Source organism: Mastacembelus armatus, chromosome 24 (genome assembly GCF_900324485.2).
Source record: "Mastacembelus armatus chromosome 24, fMasArm1.2, whole genome shotgun sequence".
Taxonomy (NCBI): domain Eukaryota; kingdom Metazoa; phylum Chordata; class Actinopteri; order Synbranchiformes; family Mastacembelidae; genus Mastacembelus; species Mastacembelus armatus.
The window spans coordinates 16,157,569-16,180,408 of record NC_046656.1 but is presented as its reverse complement, the minus strand read 5'-3'; the positions used below and the strand labels follow the sequence as shown (position 1 = coordinate 16,180,408).

At 41.3% G+C, this 22,840-nt stretch overlaps 2 protein-coding genes across 11 annotated transcripts in view; one reads left to right on the top strand and one right to left on the bottom strand.

Moving 5' to 3' along the window:
- ryr3 (ryanodine receptor 3) overlaps positions 1-1,185 on the bottom strand; it is an 84,728-nt gene extending 83,543 nt beyond the window's left edge. For all 9 annotated transcript variants that reach the window (XM_026319540.2, XM_026319543.2, XM_026319541.2 and 6 more), the window contains exon 1: positions 1,069-1,185. In XM_026319540.2, the coding sequence (XP_026175325.1) occupies positions 1,069-1,116 (48 nt within the window). In that variant the 5' untranslated portion in view covers positions 1,117-1,185. The remainder of the gene's footprint in view (positions 1-1,068) is intronic.
- On the top strand, positions 632-22,808 carry fmn1 (formin 1). Of its 2 annotated transcripts, XM_026319549.2 has the most exons (20): positions 632-1,479; positions 3,230-3,397; positions 3,646-5,629; positions 7,294-7,466; positions 11,293-11,401; positions 12,388-12,449; positions 12,866-13,560; positions 13,853-13,994; positions 14,552-14,639; positions 15,568-15,629; positions 15,717-15,805; positions 15,960-16,089; positions 16,207-16,353; positions 16,518-16,577; positions 16,858-16,978; positions 19,872-19,964; positions 21,262-21,313; positions 21,598-21,747; positions 22,244-22,325; positions 22,490-22,808. In XM_026319549.2, exons 3-20 carry the CDS (start codon positions 3,751-3,753, stop codon positions 22,532-22,534), a joined length of 4,179 nt encoding a protein of 1,392 aa, XP_026175334.1. In that variant the 5' UTR covers positions 632-1,479; positions 3,230-3,397; positions 3,646-3,750; the 3' UTR covers positions 22,535-22,808. The 2 variants fall into 2 exon arrangements, with proteins under 2 accessions (XP_026175334.1, XP_026175335.1); XM_026319550.1 differs by lacking the exons at positions 632-1,479; positions 3,230-3,397; positions 3,646-5,629; positions 7,294-7,466 and adding an exon at positions 9,087-11,080.
- Positions 22,809-22,840: the final 32 nt, after the last annotated feature.

Sequence of the window (22,840 nt, the reverse complement as noted above, 5' to 3'; positions counted from 1 at the left end):
AATCTGTAAATCTAGTATTTTTAAAGTCACTGCAGTGTTTTCAGAATGGTGATGTAAGGTAACAGTGATTTGTAGGCATGGTAAACCCACTGCTGGGCCTACTACCTCTGTTATACCAAACCCTATTAAATTTCTTATCTAGACAACAAGCACCCTGCTATAAGAAAGATCAAAGTTTTCAATATATCAATTAAAAGTCATTTGACAAGTCAAAGGCCACAATTCCATAGTTTTCCTTCTCCAAATATAAATGAACTTGCAAAGTTAAAAGCAAGAAAAATCTCCTCCAATGCATCTCAGGGTAAAAACAAGTCTTATTCAGCAGCATGTGTCATAAAAGCAGGTAGACATCCCCACTGTGCCTGCTGCCTGAGTCATAACTGAGTCTTATTGCTTTTCATGCAACACCTGGGTCACAAAGCGTGATGCAAGAGGAGAATACGTGCGCGGTCAATGTACCGCCGGTGAGATTCCCACCACACCAACATACAAGCTGCCATATCATTTACAAGGATAACTGCGGTGCATATCCACATAAGAGCAGGGACACCGTAAGCGATCTGCGTCAAACAACCAAAATAGTAATAGCAGAGGGCGGTTATTGCGTGTGAGCACAACTTGCTGAAACTCTTCTCCCCGACCAGGAGAATACGTCCATAAAAAGTAACGAATATCAGTGAGTGCTTATGTGAAAAATAAATGTTTGTGCACTAGGCGTTCCCGAGAAAACCAGATCTGAAAGCCACAGTGGGTGGGAGACGATCGGGGGCATATGTTATGAGCAGGCAGGACAATGTTAAGTCATACGTGTCCTTGCACCTGCAGACCCAAGTCTCTGAGATTCCTCACATCGAGAGTCCTGTCGACAGGTGCGCCTCGGCCGCGCGATGCAGCGCGCAACCTGCGGCAACTTGGAAATAAAAACCATTGAAACAGGAGCAAAGCCACATTTTACCACGGACGATGCATTTAACAGAACTTCCAACTTGGACCGATGGCTGCCTATGGAAACTGAAGTTCACGCTATGAAACGGCACAGCCCGCACCGATGAAATTATCTTTACTTACAGTTCTCAAGAACTGGATCTCATCTTCCCCTTCTCCGCCCTCAGCCATGGCTGTGAAGGAGCCTGCTCAGACTCTGGAAGCCACCACTGACTGCCGGCAGAAACGCGATGCTGTGCCTCTCAAGCCGTTATTAGCATAGAGCTCATCCACAGCCATATAGGGCAGCCCGGACGAGCCCCCCCCCCCAAAACCCCATCCAACCCCTTCTTCTCCTCCCCCTCCTCTCCCACCTATCTACCCCCACATCCACCCTTTCTCCTCCCCCTCCTCTCCGCGCCCCGACGCCAGCAGCAGTGCGGACCAGCGGACGGACGGAGCCGGGGCATCAGAGGACGAGCTCCTAGTGGCGGTGATGAGGAGGATGTTGATGATGATGAAGCCGGCAGCTGATGCTGATGAAGGTCGATGATGGTCAGAAGCTAAAATACTATAAATTCAAAATGTTTGTTGTAAAACCCCTTTACCAGTTGAGTCAGCGGTTTTAAAGACTGAAGTCTGACAGTGACGCATGGTGATCTGAAGGGATGGACTTCAATGGCAGCAGTAAGGCTCAGTGTAAAGTTATGAATGGTTCTGCCTCTTTGTTTGCAGCCACGGTTCAACCCACCACCCTCCTCCGCCCGTGCACCTGACAGAGTGTCAACAGTCTGCAGACAGATATGATGTAGTTCATAATGTATAATAATAATAATCTTGGATGGGAAAACGACTTTTACTTGCTCGTGTTAGAAAACTCTGGCTTGTTGATCGCTTGCTGGCTTGTTGCTTCTTAAACATAATGTCTAGGTTTATTACATATTTGTCTTCCAATATTTGTACAGAGTATGTGTTACTTCATCCAGAGTACTTGCCTGCCAACTTGCTTGTTTATTCATTTGAGAGAAAGTGGTGTATCCACAGAGACTTTTCAGGTTATTTTAGATTTTGAATAGACTTTGTTTTCATTGCACTATAGATAAGTCACATTAGGCCATTAGTTAGGCTGCAGCTGCACCAATTTAGTTGTCGTTTTTTGGATGAGCAACACAACTATAGCAAATCTCTATCAGCTCACCTACCTCCTCAATGACTCCACTGATTTATATGTTTGTATAATTTGCAATTTATGTTAGCAAGCTGTGAAATATATTGTTTCTCATTATCAATGAATTGAAAAGATTACAAGAAGATTCATTGGTAGGTTGTACTTTCCAATTCAAATCTCTTGGCATTAGGATTGAGTAAAGCTCGCAGGTATAAAATGTTTAAACTGATCGTTTGTGGCTGTGAAAAAGAGATTACCACAGACACTGCAGATTATCTAGCTCAAATGATTTTTATTCTTGAGTGAAGTCCCATCAGCATTAGTTAGGTGTCTATATGTACACTTCATTTGGCTTCATTCACTGAACAGGAGATGCAATAGAAAACCCAGCAGCACACTACATGACAGGATACTGCTAAAGATATTGCTGACATCTAGTGGTCACTTAATGAACTTCAAGGGTAACTAAATGTGTGAACTTGAGGCCTGGTATTTATGAAAATACAGACACTCTTGTGCATCACACTTTGTAAACTAAAAAAAAATTAAAAATATCAGCCAGTGAAACTCTGTGCCATGCTGTTTATTACAAATTTAGACTTTCTTCATATACATTTTGCCTCAGTTTCCAATTTGATATAATTACTTTCAGTATTATAACATCAACTGTAATAAATCTTTTTCATTGCTTTTGAGCTATGAATGTGTGTCTGTCTGTGTCTGATCAGTAAGAACTGCACAGTGGGTCAGTTGGCTGTGTGCAGCTCAGCATGGTGCACAGATGACCTATATAGAGCCCATGGTCAGTGCATGTGCAGATGTGACTTACACAGTGCAGGCTGACACAGAGATTAGCCTGCACGTAAACATCCATTACTCTCAAACTACATTATTTCTTCATTTTTATCTCAGTCAAACTGAGATATAGATGTTGGAGCTTAGTTCATCTTCCACTACTTTACATTTCAACTTCACTATAATTTCAGATGTTGTATTGTTATCCATCCATTCAAGTATTCAGTGATGCCCACTTTGTATTCAGTCTTAGATGAATGGCAACAAGATTATAGTGATAAGTCCTAATCCTTATTAGGCCTACCGTCTGTTTGTTTGTGTGCCTCCCTCTATACCTGCCAGTTCCCAGGCGATTAGCGGTGAGCCAATAGGAATCAGTCAAATTTCTACTCTCAGCGATGATCGGTGAATGTCCTGTCTGTCACTGCAGTGGGCGGGGAGTTGACTTCTGTTATCTGAGTGGATCAGAACAGTGGTCTGCTGCTGCATGGAGGGGAGCACCTGTTACAAGTAAGTGAATGCATAATTATTACAGGTGTTACTGATATTCAACTTTTACATGGCAAAGATAATAATGTGAATATTTTGTCCTTTTTAAAAATCATTGTCAATAAGATGTGTAAAAAAAAAACAATTCTGAATCCTTGACTGGTTTCAAGTAGTTTATAAAACCTTATATTTGAGGATAGTTTGTTTAGTTTGGCTGGAGTGATGAACTTGAAATATCAAGTGAAATAAACATTTTTTTTCTGTGTCAGGATTCTTGTGGTTGTCTGGTGTGATTTCTGTGGCCTGAACACTACAAAGAATCTATCCAAGGACCACCAGCTGCTTTATTTATAGTACAGTAATGAAATAACATCATGGAAGGTGGTCACGCTACTTTACACCTCTACATGCCCATCAGTGAGAGGAGCTGTGTGAGTCCCTGCCTCTCCTCCTGCAGGGGTCCATCTTTCCCCTCAAAAGCCCCTCTCAGCTTCCAACCAAGACTAAACTCTAACTGCAAGGAGGAGGGTTCACCCGAAACAGTGAAGCAAGGACAAGAAGATAAATTCAACTTTACAGAAACCCTCAAAGCATTGGATGACTCCTGTAAGAGCTGCTGGCTGACAGAGTTGTTACCGTTTTGTTCACAGTGCCAGGCTTTGATGAACATGGGCAACCAACTGGGCACGAAACTCAAGGAAAACTTTCATAGTTATGCAGAGAGCAGTGATACTTTCCAAAAATCCCCCAGAACCCTGATCCCCCGGATGAGAAGGAGCAGAGCAGGGAAGAAAGTTTATACAGGCAGCTTTCAGCATAACTTAAAAATGACATCTAGGACTCCAAAGTTACCTCCAAAGGCGAGGAGGATGACAGAGCCTGAGATAATGAGCTCTCCTGTGTTTGGGCTGTGGGACACAGAGGAAAACAGGCCGATGATCCGCACCACTGCAGCCAGGAGAAAGAGAGCTGTGGGGAAAGGAAGAGAAGAGAGAAGTGCTTCATTGTTGGAACGGAGGAGCAAAAGTCCACAGGAGTTACAGTCAGCATTGAGAGTGAAGCTCCCTGGTGCCTCGTCAGCAGATTTTATTACTCCTTACAGCAAAAAAGTCCCTTTATGTCACACAGAGGGTTCATCTGTGAAGGAAGAATATACCTTCGACTCAGACGCTGACCTCTCTGAATACGACAATGATACATACTCAACATATATTACTCAGTGTAGTCGTGACCCAACTGCAAACACTGAAGACAGTACCAGGAATACTGCAAACACCCAGATTACAAGTTCAGCAGGCCACAATCATGAGGAAAAGGAAGCAGAAGGTGTGGAGAAGCCCTCTCAGTGGACGTCTGAGGAGAGGACTGCAGCACAACGAGTATTGGGCAAAATTGAGGAAGTGGAAGGGATCATACACCAGGTGAGTCTCCCCAGTTCTGACTGGATCAAAGAAGGCAGCAAAGAGGGAGATGAACTTCATGTTATCTCAGATGGATGTGTTGGTGAGGATCAGGTTCAAATCCTGCAACTGAGATGTAGGGCTGAACTCAGTACGCATTCCAGACTGGAAAAGAAGGACATGGAGTCGAGTGAAGCCAATCCTCTGCTGGTTGAAGAGCTTCAGGCTCTGGGTGAAGCCCTGAGCCAGAGTCTGCACCAGGCACTGAGGATGGAGAGAGCAAATACAGAAGGCAAATCCTTCCCGGAGACCATAACATCATGTTGTGGTCAGAACCCCATGGGATCAACAAGAAACCCCCTGAATCCACAATCACATGCTTACTTCTTCACCTCTGACTGTTCCATGGCACAAAACGATTCTTCATCCTGCTTTCTTTCAGCTGGTGGAGAAACTTCCTCTGCACCTTTGCCATCTTCATCTGCAGTACTGGATGTTTCACCAAGAGCATCTGGCAGTATTGAAAGAATATCCCCCATCCTTTCACCTCTGTTCACATTCAGTCCATCCAGCCCTGGCCTCAGCCAGCGTTATCCGCCCCTGGACCAGACTGACCAGCATGAAGCAGAAGACTCTGATAGTCACACAGAGCGGACACACACACGTCAAAGCAGTTTGGCCTCTTGGGTGATTGGCAGCTGTGGGACGACCACCATGGTCTCAGCACGGACAGAAAATGATCAGAGGGGGAACTTGGCTCAGACGTACCTGCGGCTGAATGAACAGAATCACACACAAACATATGAGTGTGCCAGTGAGACAGACGTCTGCCAAGATTATCTGCTCTCTTCAGGTAATAATCCTAATCATGGTATTATGACAGATAGAGCTGGACAGTAGTTCAATATTGCTGTTTATCATCAAATTAAAGTAGTAAAATATCAGCAACAAAATCAGCTACTGAAGCTGAGGTACAAAGTTCAGTCTCACTGCTTTTGGTTGCATTAGACTATCTGCTACATCAGCAGGGGGTGCCCTGGAACTGTACGGTTTTATAGATGGTTTCTGTTTTATCAACTGTTCTCAGAATGAAGACTGATTGTATCATACTGTATTGTGTTTCATTATGTGCTTCGCTGTCATTCAGTATATAGTGAATTAGGAAGGACTAAATACCTTACAGACTTTTCCAACTGTGTACTAGGATGGGAAGAGTGTGTGCAGAACAGCATGACATTGACTTTTAATGGCTGGTTAGTGAAGTGAACAGGAGAGGAAGCGCAGAGTGCTCCTCTGTGTTGATGAAAACAGCAGAGTTGCTGAAGCAGGCCTGACGGATGTGTTGCAGTCTGTAAATAATGACCCCTTGCTGGGTTGGCATACCACTGTGTCTGTGTCGGTGCGTGTTAGCTCAGGCGTGAAGTGAAAGTGAGCACCTGATGTGGATACCCTCTTGGTCCTGGACTGGCACTGACCTGAGACGACTGGTTTCCTTCACCGAGTGTTTTTGCTCACATGATCCAGAGGAGACTATCAGAGGCCTGTGATGAGAATTAACAATGTTGGATTTCTTTGAAGATAAATGCAAACAGCCAATACCACAATGGACATGTTGCATATACAGCCACTTATGTTTTAATACTTATGATACATTATAGAGCCTGAAATCATCAAGGCAGATACAGTACATTGAGTATTATTATCAAACATAAAGAAAATCAACATTAGTATCAATATTGGCCTCAGTGTATGGAAGGTGTTCAGCCTTTGTGGAATTTATTTCATAAAACCATCATTACGGTAACATGTTCCCCTATGAAGTGGATTATATGGTACAATATTAGGACATGAGTCTCTTTGGATTTACATGTTTGGGAATAATTTTCTTAAACCCTTTAGTTTCCAGCACCTGCTGGTGAGTCATTCATTATAAAGTCAAACACATTTTCATTCAGTCAGAACTTCATTTTAAAGTTATAGTGGAGTTCCTAAAAGTTTCAAAGCATCAGGAGTTCACACTACGAGTTCTGCACTTTGCCTAAGTCACTTACCTTTTTTACCAACACAAACATTCACTGCAACTTCCTGTAGTGTTGGATGTGTGTTTCAGGAGGTGCCCTTATACCCAGTCCAGTTAGCAGGTTAATTTGCAGTCAGCTCTAAACCTTTTCATCTCTAAGAGTAGCTTTTCATTTCTACATCTACTCCTATGTCCCAGTCAAGTATCATGCCTGTACAGCCTGTACACTTACTACCTGGCTTATTCTTCTTCTTAGGTAGATTTTACTGGCAGCTGGCAATGAACTTAAAGTTGCATTACCACCACCTACTGGACTGGATTGAGAAAGAGAAGAAAGCAAAGTGTATCTATACACTGCACATTAAAACATGTTTTCAAACATATTTCAAATGGATAAAAAACAGAACAAAGTTGTACTGTAGCTTTAACCTGCAGCCTCAGATGCCTTAGTGATAATAAATTTGCTCTGCTGTGATTTTTCTCTCTTCCATCCCCAGATGAGGCCCTGCAGAGGCAGGAGGAGATCTGGCAGCAGGAGGTCGAAGAGTCTCTCTCCTTCTGCAGATCGCTCTGTCATCCCTCCAGACCAAAACACATCGATTTCTTACGCATCACTGCACCTGAAGATGATATCACTGACACACCTACATCTCTTTCCCCAGACTTTAGGGTGAGTGGAAAAAAAGAAAGGCTTGACATGAAGCTATGTAGACTAGGAGTTTTAAAATATTTACCATGTCCTACAAATGCACCTGACCATGAGACACCATTTCCACCCTCAGAAGGTGAGTCTGGTAATATTCTTTTTTCTTATATTTGTGAAAACAACAAAACCGTCAATGAACTGACTGTATTAACAGGTATTTTCTGTGAAGCCAAAGCCTTCCCTTGGTGCCTTAGTGCTGCATTATTTTCCAAATGTTATTAAAACTACATTAGTGAGACAAACAGTAACAGTTGTTCCTTCACTGCCATCAACATGTAAATCCCACAACCATTAGTCAGCTGTCAGAAATACTGAACAAAATGTGCAACAAAGCTCCCAGCAAATGCCTGATTTACTCCTGTGTGAGTAATGTTTGCTAAAATCTACAGTGCCCAGGAGCCACTTGTTAACATCTGGGAAATAGAAAATATGAACTGCCGTTAACTGTTTATATTCTAAATATGGAATTACTCTTGTGAAACCATTTCCCTGTTTGAGAAAATAGTTTGTATGGTCTTTAATATAGAACAAACTTTTGAAGAGCAAAAGATTGGTAGTGATGTCTGCTGCTCAGTTGACTGGCCGGGCTTGACATTATTGGAGATCAGGCTGTAAATTAGCATATGTTGTATAACCTTTATTTAGAGAAAAGGTTTATTATAGTTGTGTTGCATTATGGCATGTTATCGACACTTTGAACACACTGCTGCTGGACACAGGACACGTTTGTTCAGGCGTGGTGTGTGCCTCTGATTCAAATGTTATTTCATGGGATTATCTGGATCCATTCTTATTTGCAAATGCAGTGCAGATAATAGCACAGTGTTCCTCCGCAGGAATATAAAAACACTTTATTAGTATGCATAAGATTAACTATGGCCAGTCAAGATGCCATTGCAGGGTGCAATCATGCCTGAGTACAATAATTGAGAAAGTTACAAAGTGTAAAAATGTTATCACTAATGGAATCTGTCGCTTACCTGCTGACTAAGATTACTTAGCTTAACAGCAAACAAAGGTGGAACCAAAGAAACACAACCATAAACCACTAAAGAAGGAAGATAGTTTGTTTATGCAGGAATATACAACAAATATTGGGAAAAGGCCCAATGTACTGACCCATTTTAACTTAGTTTTTATACTGGTTACTTTTTTAATGAAATCATTTACAGCCTATTTTTTATTCATTCTCATTTTTATTTGTTTAAGTGTTTTCATAATTTGACTGCAGTTTGGGCCTTTATTTTGGTAAACTACTTTATATAAATAATATAAACATACAAAGGCTCATGATAGTAACATTTTCATTAATCTAAAAATCTTTATTTATGACAACCTGCAATCAGACAATATGTCAGTGTGTCAGTTTTGATGAAAGCTGCGCGACCTACTAAGATGCTCAGATTAGCCTGGTGCTGCTCAGTACCTGCAGGAGAGCTGAGAGACCTCCCTGTCACATTAACAAGTGATCTCTGGCAGGCTTATTTACCCTCCTGCAGCTCTGGGTGTGGCGTCCTTCCATTTGTTCTGCTTGGCCTCCTTTGCCTTACAGCTCACGGATCTGTCAGGGTGTTGTCAGAAACAGTGACTGAAGAGACCATCTGCTTTCAATTACACTGTGACAGTCTGCAGGACGACGTCCAGCATACTGCTTGGTAAACCACTACAGCAGGTATAGAAGAGCCAGAGAGAAAAGGAGGCAGAAGATGAATGTCATAGCTGGGATCTGAATCTGACTTTAACTGTGGTTAAGCTGACTCACTCCAACCAGCAGAGCCATGAAGGGCTTGGAAACCCTCAATTTTCCATTCCTTTGTGGATTTCTCTCCTTTCATTGGCTACTCTGAGTGACTAACTGCTGCTTCCAGTTTTATGTTTGGAAAGTTAGTTCTCTGGTAAGACATGAAGGAGTTGCTGGAGCATTCAAAGGATAAATCTTTTCCTTTTCAACAAACTGGAGCCCAAACAGGTCGGATTTTCAGAAGTGATGACGACTGCAATAATTAGGAAATTGCATGATACTGGAACCAGTTAGATAAATTTGTGCATGCATAGACTAACATATTACAATGTGTGGGAAAGGCTTTTCAAGAACTTCCTGCTCTTATTGTTCTTCACCACTTTCTTTATGAGCAACTCAGAACTCACGGCACGTGTAAGCCCGAAGAGCCATCCTAAAATATTTTACAACTTTCTCAGAGGAGCAAAATGATAATCTAGAAAAAAATGGTGGTATGAGTTTTGATGACACTCTGGAGCACAGTAAAGACACCTCATCATATGCTAAATAGCCTCATAAAGGACTGAAGATGACCTCTAACTCTCTGGGACAAGTAAGTGTGAGAGAGACAGGAAATGAAGCAGATGCAACAGAGGAGGAGAGGAATCGTTTTAACCTAACACAGCGGCAAAGCACAGCTGTGAACAACCAAAATGTCTCCGGGAAACAGATCTTTGCCACAAATCACAACCAGAATAAAGTGCCAGATGAAAATAATGTTTGCAACAAAGAGGGTTGTCACACCTCAGAGGACTCACTGAATGAATGTCCCTTGTATGGACAGCCAGAATGTCAACATGTTTCAACTGTTTCAACTGACTGCACAAATGCAGATTCTGATTCTGTCACACCAAAGAGTGTCCTGCAGGATGCTTCTAGTCCTGATGTGGGGGTGGCGGCAGAAAAGAGTCCATCCAAACCCAAACATGTAGTGATAACTGTAACTCGGACAAGACCAGCTGTTGAAGAAGAGGTTAAATCAACACTGAAGGAAGCTGAGGAGCAAACCTATTTGTCCTCCTGCTTTGTAAATGAGGGTGAGGATAAAGGTGTAGAGGGGGACGACGAAGAAGCAGAAGAGAAAAGAGATACGTTTCCGGATCTTTCTGATAAGCTACACCAACAGCTTCCCAGCCCAAATTTCACTTCACCAAATATGCCCATGACTTCTGCTCCCCAAGCCACCAGCCCTCCACCTGGATCCTCCTTTACCAGAGCCACCTTCTCCCCGGTTTCCCCCACCGACAAGCAGATCCAGCTTTCAGGCCTCTTCAGCAGCCTGAGGGCCCTGAGGAAAGGGGTGGCCAGACCTGATAACAACAGCATGGTCCAGATCAAACCTTCATCTCAGGCTTTAAAAAGAGCTTTTTCCATTGAGAAGGAGGGAGACTCTAAGGTTCAGGGGAGCTTTCTGGACCAAATCTCGCAGTTCCTGAACCGGGAAAAAAAAGGAGAAGACAAAGAAGAGAAGGAGATAGAGTGTGAGGGAGACCAGGAGACCAGAGAGAAGAATGAGATTGAAGAAAGTCAAGAGAGTCCAGAGAAAGAAGACCTTGAAAAAGAGGAGAATACAGAAGTTTTAGTTGAAGCTACAAAACCTCCTGTGTCTAGTGCAGAAGCAGCATTTGATGCATTTAAAGCGTTTTTTACCCCAAAGCCTTTGAAAAAGGAGCCAGCAGAGAAGGCGGACCTGGAGGCAGTGAGGCAGAAGATAAGAACAGAAAAAGTCATGTTAAGAGCCCTTTTTGAGAAAACGTCCAATAAGACGCCAGAGAAGAAAGACTCATCTGATGGCAAAGTATGCACTGTGTTATCAAAAGGGAGCAGGAAATATATATTAGCGATAAAATAAAACATTGCACAGTAATTTCTTCTTTCTGATGTAGTCTTTAACACAGCAAGTCAGACCCTAGGGGAAAACTAATTGTAGAACAGTAGATGTGGGAGTAATGTAACTATCTGACAACATACAAGCTGTGTTTTTAAAATGAAAAACCTCTTCTCTTTCAGGCAGAGGCATCGGCCCCAGGAGAGGGAGAAGAACGAACTCCTGGTCGTCTACAAGCTGTGTGGCCACCACTCAAGGAGGAAAAGGTTGGGCTGAAGTACACAGAAGCAGGTACAGTTTGAGTTTCTGCAACAAACCTATGAAAGATAAAAATAACTGAACACTATGACAACTAACTCTGTGGCCTGACTATTCATGACAGATGTTAATTTGACAGGAAGCAGTAGAGAGGAGGAGTGTTTGCTCTGTGATATCAGGTGGTGGATTTGATATTAAGCTTTACTGCTAAAGTAAATGTAACTCCACCCTGTGTGTGTCCACAGTCTGTAAGGCTCCACCTGCTCCATGAGTATTGTAGATCTCTGGAATTGGATGTGTCTGCGAACAGAGTCCAAGACATGAGTTAAAAGATCTACACCTACATCCTAATATTTCAACCTGAAATGAGCAGTATACAAAGTCACTCACATAATAAAGGCATTCCTGTTTCCTTTGGTTCAATAGATGAGATGCTCCCACTGTGCATGTGAAATGTTTGTGTTCAGCACTAGGATTATATAAGGTTGTTTGAGCAAGGAACAAACTGTGCTCGACAGTGTTTGTACACACCTATCTTCTGGAAAACACGCTTCCTGTAGTTATCTAGGTGACAGTCAATATACTGACTACCCATTTAATAATATTTGTTTAAAATGTTTGCCATTTTACTTTTCTGAAGATGTGAAGTGGCCACTGAGATCTCTGTGCCAAGGGCTGTATGTTTTTGCTATGTTTGAGGCTCTACTGCCCTCATATGGTAAAGTTTTGTACTGTTTTTGCCCCAGACTGTTCTGAATAACTAAAGTACATCCTCAAACAGCCCTCAGGCTCTTGCAGTGGTAAAACATGAATTTGATTTGTTATGAGAAATTAGTTACAGTTCTCAAGTGTTTCACGGTTGTTGTAATTTGTTTGTCTGTGGCTTGTAACCAATCACATCACTAAACAAAGTTCTCTGGGGCACCACAGTTGTAATAATCAACATCTGTTGTGGTAGAAGAAAGAACACAAAGCTATTCTAAAGTTTCTTATTGTTTTTCTGCTCCGTTTCCTCTCAGAGCACCAGGCTGCTCTTCTGCAGCTGAAGAGAAACTGCAAAGAGGAGCTGGAGAGTTTAAAGGTTAGTATATAGGAGAAAAGTGAAATCTGAAACAAAATACTGCAAAATACTCTATTTGTGAGATTAATGTCTTTGCATTAATATGAAGCATCCCACTTTGGTTCAATGGGGGGATTTTGACCTATGTTAATTAATGAATTTTAGAGGTGCTGGTAGGTGCATATTTGGACAGCATCATTTTGATTCCAAAGTTCTAGTTTTATTTGTGCAGAAGATGGAATAGAATTTGGCCTAATTTTGAGGATTTTGGAAATACCTTAAAAACATTTCTACTGTTATAGGACTTCCTCAGTTTTCAAAAAATTTCCAGAGATTTCAAATTCAGAAAAACAGATGTTTAGCTTTTATGATTTGGATCTAATGATAATACACAAAAGGCACAAAGTGGAACTAAAGGTTAGCTAATGTTATTGTAGGAGGAGTATGGCCAGGAACTCTCCAGACTAAGGGTGTTGAATGAGGACACTGTTGCCCGTCTGGAGGTGACTCTGGCTGAGCTGCAGGCCAAAATCACCCAAGGTGGGACACACCATCAAGGGGAACTCAGAGATGTCGCTGTATCAACTGGAGATGACTTTATAAACAAAACTTTCCGCACTGTCTGCATCCAAACGGACAGAGAGACCTTTGTCAAGACCCCAGAGGGTGAAGAGGGGACAGGGAGGGCCAAAAGTCCTCAGCAGCAGAAGTTGACCCCCAAAAAGCTAGACCTGACATCTATCAGCCTCAGCCTGACCAGTCAGAGGGACAATACAACATCTTCCTCCTCATCGACTGCTCCTCAATTCCATAAACCTCCTCCAGCTGGAGTCTCCCTACATCTGTCAGAACAACCACATACCACTCCTCCACTGCCTGCAACATGTCCCTTACCACCTGCAAGCCCCGTTCACAGTTCAAACGGCCCTCCACCTCCACCACTACCACCACCCCAACCTCCACCACCGCCTCCACCCCCACCTCCTCTGTCCATGCCAGGCCTAGCTCCTCCACCGCCTCCTCCTCCAGGTGGCAGTTTCATGTTGGATAAACCTCCCAGAAAACTGGTGGTGGAGCCTTCCCGACCCATGAAGCCTCTTTATTGGACCAGAATCCAGGTCCAGGACAACAAGTAGGTTCACTCAGCAATTAAGGACAAATCAAATATCATATTTTTGACCTTCCTACCCTAGTGATGGCATTTGCTTGAAACTGTCTAAAATATTGATGACTATTAAAAAAGACCAACCTAGAATGAAAATGACAAAATAATTTGTGTGCAAAAACTTCAATTCTGCAAATGGACAGCAAGCAAATAAGACCTGCAGAAAACTATAAATTGTAAAATAATCAAATAATAATAAATAGTTTTTTAAATCAGTAAAGTACATGCTGAGGTAACATTGTATTTTTCTCTCCCACAGTAACAAAACACTGTGGAACATTTTAGAGGAGCCAAATATAATAAATACCAGTGAGTTCGAGGACCTCTTCACCAAAACCACCACACAGACCAAGAGGAAGCCTCTGTCAGAGGCTTTTGAGAAGAAAGCCAAATCCAGGAAGGTAAACATGCAAAATGAACTAGAACATCAAACAAGACACACTTCAGCCTTACTAAATTTACATGTACTGCATGAGGTCACAGCATCTAGTGCAGGAGATTGCAATATGATTTTTGTTCACTAGAGGGGGTCAGTGTCACTGAGTTTGTAGATGTTTGATCCATAACTTGGCAAAAGTCCAGCATAAATTCAGGTCAAAGCAAAATTATTATTTTTTTTTTCAATGGCAAAGAAAATAAATAAATAAATAAAAAATTTTAAGGATGATATAAGTTTCTTTACACAAATTCTCTTAAACAATCAAAGTACAGACAGTGAGAAGGAAAATCAAATAAAATAAAATAAAATACAATGATGTGCTCAGATGTGAGTGCGTCATATACAGCTCTTTACTGTCTCTCCTCGGTAAGGTGTAAAGGTAGAAGAATCCTTTTTCCTTACAATGCATTAGCGTGACCTTTGTTATGTTTGTTTCGTCTTTTCATAAAAGACTTTCCACTAATGACCCACTGATGCTTTCTAGTGGTTAGGTGATTATGGTAACTGTGTGTGTTTTAGATCATTAAGCTGTTGGATGGTAAGCGCTCTCAGGCTGTGGGTATCCTCATATCAAGCCTTCACCTGGAGATGAAAGATATACAGCAAGGTGAGCTATAGTGCATTTTAGTCATTCTGCAAGGCTCCAGGAAAAAGTAGTTCTTGTTAGCCACTGATATTAGGACTGACTGTGAAAATAAACTTGACCATATATTATTATATTACAGAATCTTTTTATATAAAGACTCATTGTGTCCTTGAGCAGCTAACATTTGTGGCAGGTCTCCCCCACATTTTGTATTAAACTCTTTATAAGTGATTGATGCTAGTAAATCACTGAAGCTGCAGCCAGTCTGAACGTACAGCCTCCCTGCACAACACTGCTGTATAACTGTAATTGGCATTACACTGAACCTCCCCAGTATGAGCTGCTGGTGAATTTAAGTTAGATTAAAGGCTGAAATACCTGCCATAATGTCAGCAAGACAATTACAGAGAGGCAATCTGCATGGCTCATCCCAAATGCCAAGGTTTTTGTAGCAAACAGCAGCATGTGTTTACCCAGTGACTACGTGTATGGCTGCTCTGTGTTTATGTTACTCTGCAGATCAGCACGTCTCTGTTTGGCCTCTTCACTTTTCATATTTGTCTGTTCCATAAATCACAGCCAGGGTCGTCTGAGGATCTTCAGCATAGTTGCATAGCAATACTATTCTGCACTGCTTCAATTACATGTGTTTGCTGTTTCTAAGGCAACATTATCTATAAAGTCAGTGCAGCCATCTTATTTATATTATTGTTTTCATCTTTCGCTGGGTTTCCTCAAATTGCTCTGGTTATTTCCCTGAACTTTCTAAAAGATGTTTCCTGCACATCCCCCATTTATTTTATTTATTAAAGCATTAAAGAATTTATGATTCATTTAAAAGAAGTGATTTGTGTAAAATTTGTGTAAAATAAATCATAAACCCTGTTAGTGCCCAATTCAGTGTTTGTCTCAGATTTAGGTTTGTATGTTTTTACCTTTCTGCTTCCAGCTGTACTGACAGTGGATCCCTCTGTGGTGGACTTGGAGACCATTGAAGCACTGTATGAAAATGTAGGTATTGCTGAACACTTTACTGTGGTTTCAAGTGTAATTCTTGAGTATGAACTCTTTATTAATGTTTTATTGTCAATGTGTCAGCGAGCACAGCCAGAAGAGCTAGGGAGGATCAAGAAACACTATGAGACGTCAGACGAAGAGAAAGTTAAACTGCTGGACAAACCCGAACAGTCAGTAGCTCACCTGGGATGTGTGTGTGTGTGTGTGTGTGTGTGTGTGTGTGTGTGTGTGTGTGCACTGAATAGACAAATACCCACTGTGTTTAACCTCAGTTATCAGTTAATAGGCAAATGTATGCTTACTGTTTATGTGATTGGGCTTCAGGTTCCTGTATGAGCTGTCTCAGATCCCAGACTTTGCGGGAAGAGCTCACTGCATCATCTTCCAGTCAGCATTCATGGATGGGATTGCCTCCATCCAACGCAAGCTCATCACAGTCTCTTCTGTCTGTAAGGTAGGAAAATGCACCAGCAAGTCATTTTAAATGGAGTATAATTGTTAGATAAGAGATGTGGAATATAAAAGTAAACATCAGCTGTCATTAAACAGGCAGTGTGTTTTTGGTTTTGAGGTTCTGCTCGAGAGTGACGGTGTCAGGGAGGTGATGGGACTGGTGTTGGCCCTGGGGAACTACATGAATGGAGGCAACAGGACTAGAGGGCAGGCTGATGGATTTGGGCTGGAGATTCTCCCTAAACTCAAGGATGTCAAGAGCACAGTAAGGCCTAAGAACATGATGCAGCAGAATAGACTTTTATAGGCACTGTGGGAAAAGTGATTTAGTGGCCCTTCTTTCCTCCTCCCTGTTGTTTTTATATAGAGGTACTGTTAGTCTATAAGTAGGATTATACTTCAGACTTTAATTCAGATGTTTCTTTTCAGGACAATCGAATCAACCTGTTGGACTATGTGGTATCATACTACCTGCACAATGTGGACAAGGTATTGAGAGTGAAATCTCATTCTTGACTTTGAAAATAGTGGTTCTACATTATTAGGTTCAACAATCTTAATTCAAGTCAAGATAGCCTTGGAGAAAGTGTGAAACACTCCTTTAATGTAAAGTATTTATCGAGGCCACAGAGGGAAGTTGCAGCACAAAATAAATTTCAGGCTTATTTTGGCTGTTAGATTTTTGGTGTGTTTTCTGGATCCAGTGATGCAATTCTCAGTTCCTGATTTAACGGTGATGTTTTGTTGTATTGGGATTTGCTTCCACCAGAACGCTGGTACAGACAAGAGTACGTTCCCTCTTCCAGACCCTCAAGATGTCTTCCTGGCAGCACAGGTCAAGTTTGATGACCTCAACCAAGACCTGAGGCAGCTTGGACGAGATCTGTCAAGTACGTGACATAACCACTGCAGCCTTTATGTGTTCCAGCTCCTGGTCCCTGAAGACTTGCAAAAACCCTTCAGAATAATGAACACCAATACTCTGAGCCTGCTCTTGGTTCGTAATATTAGATGGTTGCACACATTCCAAAAAACATTAGCTCCACTCCGAGCAGACAGACGGTGAGCTTTAACATCCATGTGACTGGATGAACAGTCCCGCCTTGTGGTCATTTTGTTGTGTTTTTGTTTGAAAACCTCTGCCAGCCCGTGTAACTCTATCGCTGTGATTTTGCATTGCTCTCGAGAGGTTCCCACAAACCAAACCTCGGGCCAGTCTGGCATCGTTTTTCCTCAAACACCCTCCTCCAACCCCACCCTGCACAATTCACCACCCTGGTTTCCCATCGCTGGCCCCAGCCATTGAGTAACTGTTTATACTTAGGGCTAAAGGCCTGCTTCTGTGACCAAACTTGAGTTAGCAAAAGCCCCAGAACAAAAGATTTCCTCTTGTCTTTTTTATCCTACTTCCCTGTTCTCTTTTTTTCTCCCAGTGTGCCCATATTCTGTTCAGCATGCCACTCAGTTAGACCATGCGAACCATGCTGAGGACAATGCTGACATGTATATGATTGTGTGTGAGAACATTGTTGTATCACTATGAATACATGTGTTTTTGCCTGCCTTGTGCACTTTATGTGCGTGTGTTCAGAGACTAGCAGGAGTCTTGCTGCTGATACTGGGCTGGCGCCTTTCAGATCCAGCTTCTAATCCTCCTGCCCATCAGATCTCATATCATTGTGCCTTTGTGGCCCTGTCGCCAGCACAGGGAGACCATAGCTTCCCACTTATGTAATCTCCAGACCTTCTGTATCTATAGTATCTCTGCATGGACTTCTGCAGCAATGCACGGATGCTTAACCTGCTTGGTAGTATCACCTGGGCTCCAGTGTGGCCCCCAGATATGTGCCACAGATAGCTTTCTTTACCTCTCAACACAGCTTTGTCTTATCTCTCCGTCTACCCAAACCACCGTGCAATCTGCATCGCCCGTTGCAGGTTCCTTTTGTTCTGCCTGTTTGAACTGCCCTCATGCCTGGTTTGAAGCTCTGATTCTGTCGTTCTTCACTCTCCCTGCGTTTTCTTTTTGGTTGGTGCAACATGTTTCCCAACATACTTAAAGGGAGTTGAGTTTCTTTTAAGTCAACTGTGTTGACCTTTGAGGAAAAGGTTTAAAGGGTCAGTTCACTCAAATTAATGTTTGATTCTGAGATTTCTGCCCCCCCCCATACAACAGAGCTAAAATGTTGCTCTGTCAGTTTGGTCATCACTTTAGTTCAGAGTTAAATATTTCAACAACTGTTATATGACTAGCCTTCATATTTTGTACAGACATTTATGTCCCTAAGGGGATGGATCTCAGGGACTTTGATGAATCCCTGGCTTTTCCTCCAGCACCACCAACCAATCATCATTTTTGGTTTATGACAACTATTAGGTGGACAGCCATAATACATGTCCCCAACATGCATGTCCCTCTCAGTCAGGAAGAATTGTAATATCTTTGTTGCACTTAAATTTTAATGTAGTGCTTTACACGCTCAGTCAGTCTAATATGGGTTGTGAGGATGTAGTGTTTGTTTCCGGACCTTTTGCTTACTCTAATGTACTGCACTGTTTGGTTTCCTTGATTTATGTCACTGTGGAGTCTGAGAGGAGTAATGCTTTGATTTATGAGGTGACCTATCCAAATATATCGCAAACTGAGCCATAAAATCCCTTTAATAAAGCAATTATCTCTCACTATGAGACCAAATCACAGCTTCAGTGCAGTTTATGAAATTCACTCTCACATCTGAAAGCACCACACTGCTCGTCAGCTGGCTCTGTTTATGTGAAGGTCTATAAGCCTTCTTCTGTCTGAACTAAGCAAACTTTCATCAGGCGCAAAGGGCAGACAAAAGAAAAGGCTCAACACACAATGCACAGAGATAGTCGCCTGCACAGTTTACACAAATCCTGAAAGAAAACAGTATTCTTTTGTAATCTTATCTGGAAGATGTTGATCGAGCGTTGGGGTTAGGGGGCAGGGGCTTGGCTCCCACTGCAGCCTCTATTATGACTGGCTCTGCAGACTGGCTCCTCTGATCCACTGATTGGATGCAGAGCAACGTGGAGCCGCAGACTGGCAGAAGAAGAGAGAGGGAGTGAGGGAGCAGAGTTAGCAGTCGCCATCTCTGGATGAATCTCAATAAGTGATATCTGAAGAGGAAGCTGCTCTGATAACCTTCTGCTCGGGCACAGGTGGTGCTAGGTCACCCCAGAAGAGGAAAAAGGAATGTCCCATTCTACGTTTGGTAATAATCACAGGCAGGAAAATTGGAAGATAAATAGAGAAATAAAGATCTCAATTCTCGACTGAAATCCAAAAACAGGGATGTATTTGTACCACAGAAAGCTGGACTCAGTGTCTGTAACCTAATCTCCTCACCACATATTAAGACCAAGTCTTTTAGGTTGTAGGAATAAGCAATTTAATAATGCAATGTGACATGATTTCTGGGTATTGAAGTCACACCAGTAAATCTTGTCTGCATCTTTAAAAAAAGTTTAACTCACAAGGACAGGGTTTTTTTTCAGAAGGTATTTTCACTAATGTTGGGTAACAACTATCTGCTTTAAAAGCAGCTGTCTCCCTCCAGTATCATATCATACCCTGATGAAGCTGCATGTACATGTCCTTTCTGCTCATGTTAACTGTTTAGATTTTCTTCACATTATTGCACTTCATAAATCAAAGAGCAAAATAAAAGTATTTATGGCTTTTACTTTCTCAGCTACACTTTATCTTCTCCTCAGGTTTAGTTTATTTTTCTGACTCCCTGTGATGTTTCTTTCTTTCAGGTTGTGAGAAAGATGTACAAAAGGTTTGCGGTGACTCTCCTGAAGAACACCTGCAGCCCTTTAAAGACAAGATGGAGGCTTTTGTTCTCAGTGGTGAGTAGTTACACTCATGTGTTGTACATCTGTGGCTTAGTTTAACTTCTAGTACGTTCATATTCTGAGGAAACAGGTTTGTGAAACTTCTCATCACATGTGTACAGAATGACACTTGAGTAAAAGGTCATTTGTTTTCTTGAAATGAACAATGAAAAACACTACTGGCTCCAGAGTTTGCTTCTATTAAATAATTTAAAACTTTTTTGCAAAATACAATTCTTGTATAAATACAAATTGTAATACCTCAGAAGCTGTAAGTCAACATTCAAGATATATTTCTGTTTGCCTCTTTAATTTATAATTTTGGATTTTGATATTTAAAAATCTTTTTAAGAATATGCGGGTATTATTTTGGCTTACTTTTGCTCGATGCAGACTCCCCAGTAATATGCATGGAAGAGTCAACCTTCAGGAACCTTTCCACTCTCCTGCTTTTTGCCCTCACTAAATGATTTTGTAGTCTCTAGCAGTCAGAAACTAAGAATGTCCCTTTGCCTTTTTCACGGAGTGTGTGAGTGTGTGTGGGATGGAGATAGGGTGGATTCAGAGCAAAGGCTAGACACTCAGATAGGGATCAGGCAGATTTGGCTCCTGCCTGAATCACACAAGCACTGGGCCTTCTCATGGACTCTCACTCCAAAAAATATTCTTTCAACTAACAGGAATTTTATGCTGTAAGATTTTAATATCTCACCATAACTCACAACACATGCGGTGGAGAAGAGCTGCCAATTCCCAGCACTTAAAATACATCACAACTGCTAAATGCATGTTTTCTTCTTAATACCATCACTGTGTCTGGACATGAAAATAAAAAAGTGTAAAGCCCAAGCAATGAGTGCCTGCTTCATGTTAGACCCTATTTATTTTATTTGGTCTAACATCTTTATGAAATATATATGAAGTTAATCTGAATCATTCCTCTTAAGACACAGCAAGTCATGTTTTAATATTTTAGTATTTCTTTAAGAAAGTTAACTTACAGGATGTATTATTTTGGAAACTTTTCTGGAGACTAAATTGAAACTCCATAAGATTACAAGCACATGGAAACATGAGGTAGTGAACCTCATATTGTGCCTTAATGGCTTGTTGACTAACTGACTGTGTAATTAATGTTTTTAAGTAACCAAATGATTGTCTGGCTCCATTTGACAAGGCCGTCATCGCATAAGAGGATCTCAATGTGTAGTTATACCAACAGATTCTCCACAGGAATGATGACTGTTTGAAGTATTATCTGTCTTTTAGGGGAGTCTGACTAAAACTAAACTGTTCTCTATTTGCTTTGCAGCACGAAAAGAACATGTTGGAACCTCCTATCAGTTGATGACTGTGCAGAAAAGGTGACAGAATTAAACCATGGTGATATTGTGATAGTCCTTAATAGCAACGTTAAAGCAAGACACAGCAGACATGACCAAGTACAGATGTTGTCCCAACATCTGTTTTTATACAAAAAAAAAATGTTCATCTGTGGTTCAGACTTTTAACATTTTTAATATTTTAAATTGGTGACTGTCATTTTCTGAAAACTGTAAGTGAAAATTATTTTAACTAAAATAACTGCAGCTTGTTTGATTCTTTTTTTTTTTTTTTTAATCTTTTCTTTTTTACACTTGCTGCTCAGTTTTCAGGACCTGGTCCTGTACTTTGGACTGAAGCCCAGAACAGGAGAGAAGGATGTGACCACTGGTCATTTCTTTGTGCTCTGGTTTGAGTTCTGTGCCGACTTTAAGGCCAGGTGGAAAAGGGAGAACAAAAGCATCTCTAAAAAGAGGTAACATCTGTGCATGTGTCTTGAATTAACAGTTTCTGAAATGTCGCAATTGGTTCAAGTTTTATTTCACTTCAAAACTCCAACATAATATCTGAGATAACTTACAAATGTTGTCATAATCCAGATATTTGAAAAATAAGCCAAAACTTTCGCTCATCATTAGGTTCAGTAACTCTCACTTGAGTTTATCAGTATAGTTGGAAAATATGACTATGCTTCAGGAAGAGTGCCAGTTTTTAAACATACAGAATTCATGTTTTCTGAAAATCGAGAGAGACAAATGACAGATGGACTAACAGTTAAGGCTGTACAGTTCTACTGCTGGTGAATGTTATGTATGTTATGGACGTATATGAAGTATAGGCTATTTGTTGATTTGCCCAAACATCTTATATTAATCGTTTACCTTTACATTATTTAGTTTGTCCTCTGCAGCAACAAAGAGTTTTGGGTTTTTTTTAAATGCATATATGAAGTGTGACATCTTCTATTTTAGGCTAAAAGAGGCTCAGCTGTCAGTGAGAAGGATCACGGGGGAAAAGAAGGTGGAAACAAGAAAGATCAACCCCAATAGTCTGGTAAGACGGGATTCATAGTGATACAGATGTTTCTCCTTGTGTATCTTGCCTCCAACAAGAAACACGATTAGGTCTAGCACTTTAAAATCCTAATTCACAGTACTGGTTAGGCGTCGTTTCAAAACCATGTTCTGCACCAGTAAAATACATTTTTCTCCCAACAGAAAGAACGTCTGCGTCAGAAAGAAACCAGCTCGTCTCCAACTTAAGAGACCGATGAAAGGAAATATAAAATATAATTCCAGTCACACAATCACATTTTTGTCTCTACCTATACACCAACATTTCCTTTGCAAAGTTCAACATTTCAGATTTTTTTTCTTACATACCCATGAAACACTTGGATTCGTCAGCTGACACCTTTATGCAACATAACTTATTTTAAAGTGTAATTAAATTTAGATGATTGATAAGATGGATCAATGATGGATAGCTCCAGCTGTTTATAGATTTTTGCACATTTTACACTGATTCTGAACATGTGTGGCCTAAAGTCTGACAATAGTTACAATAAA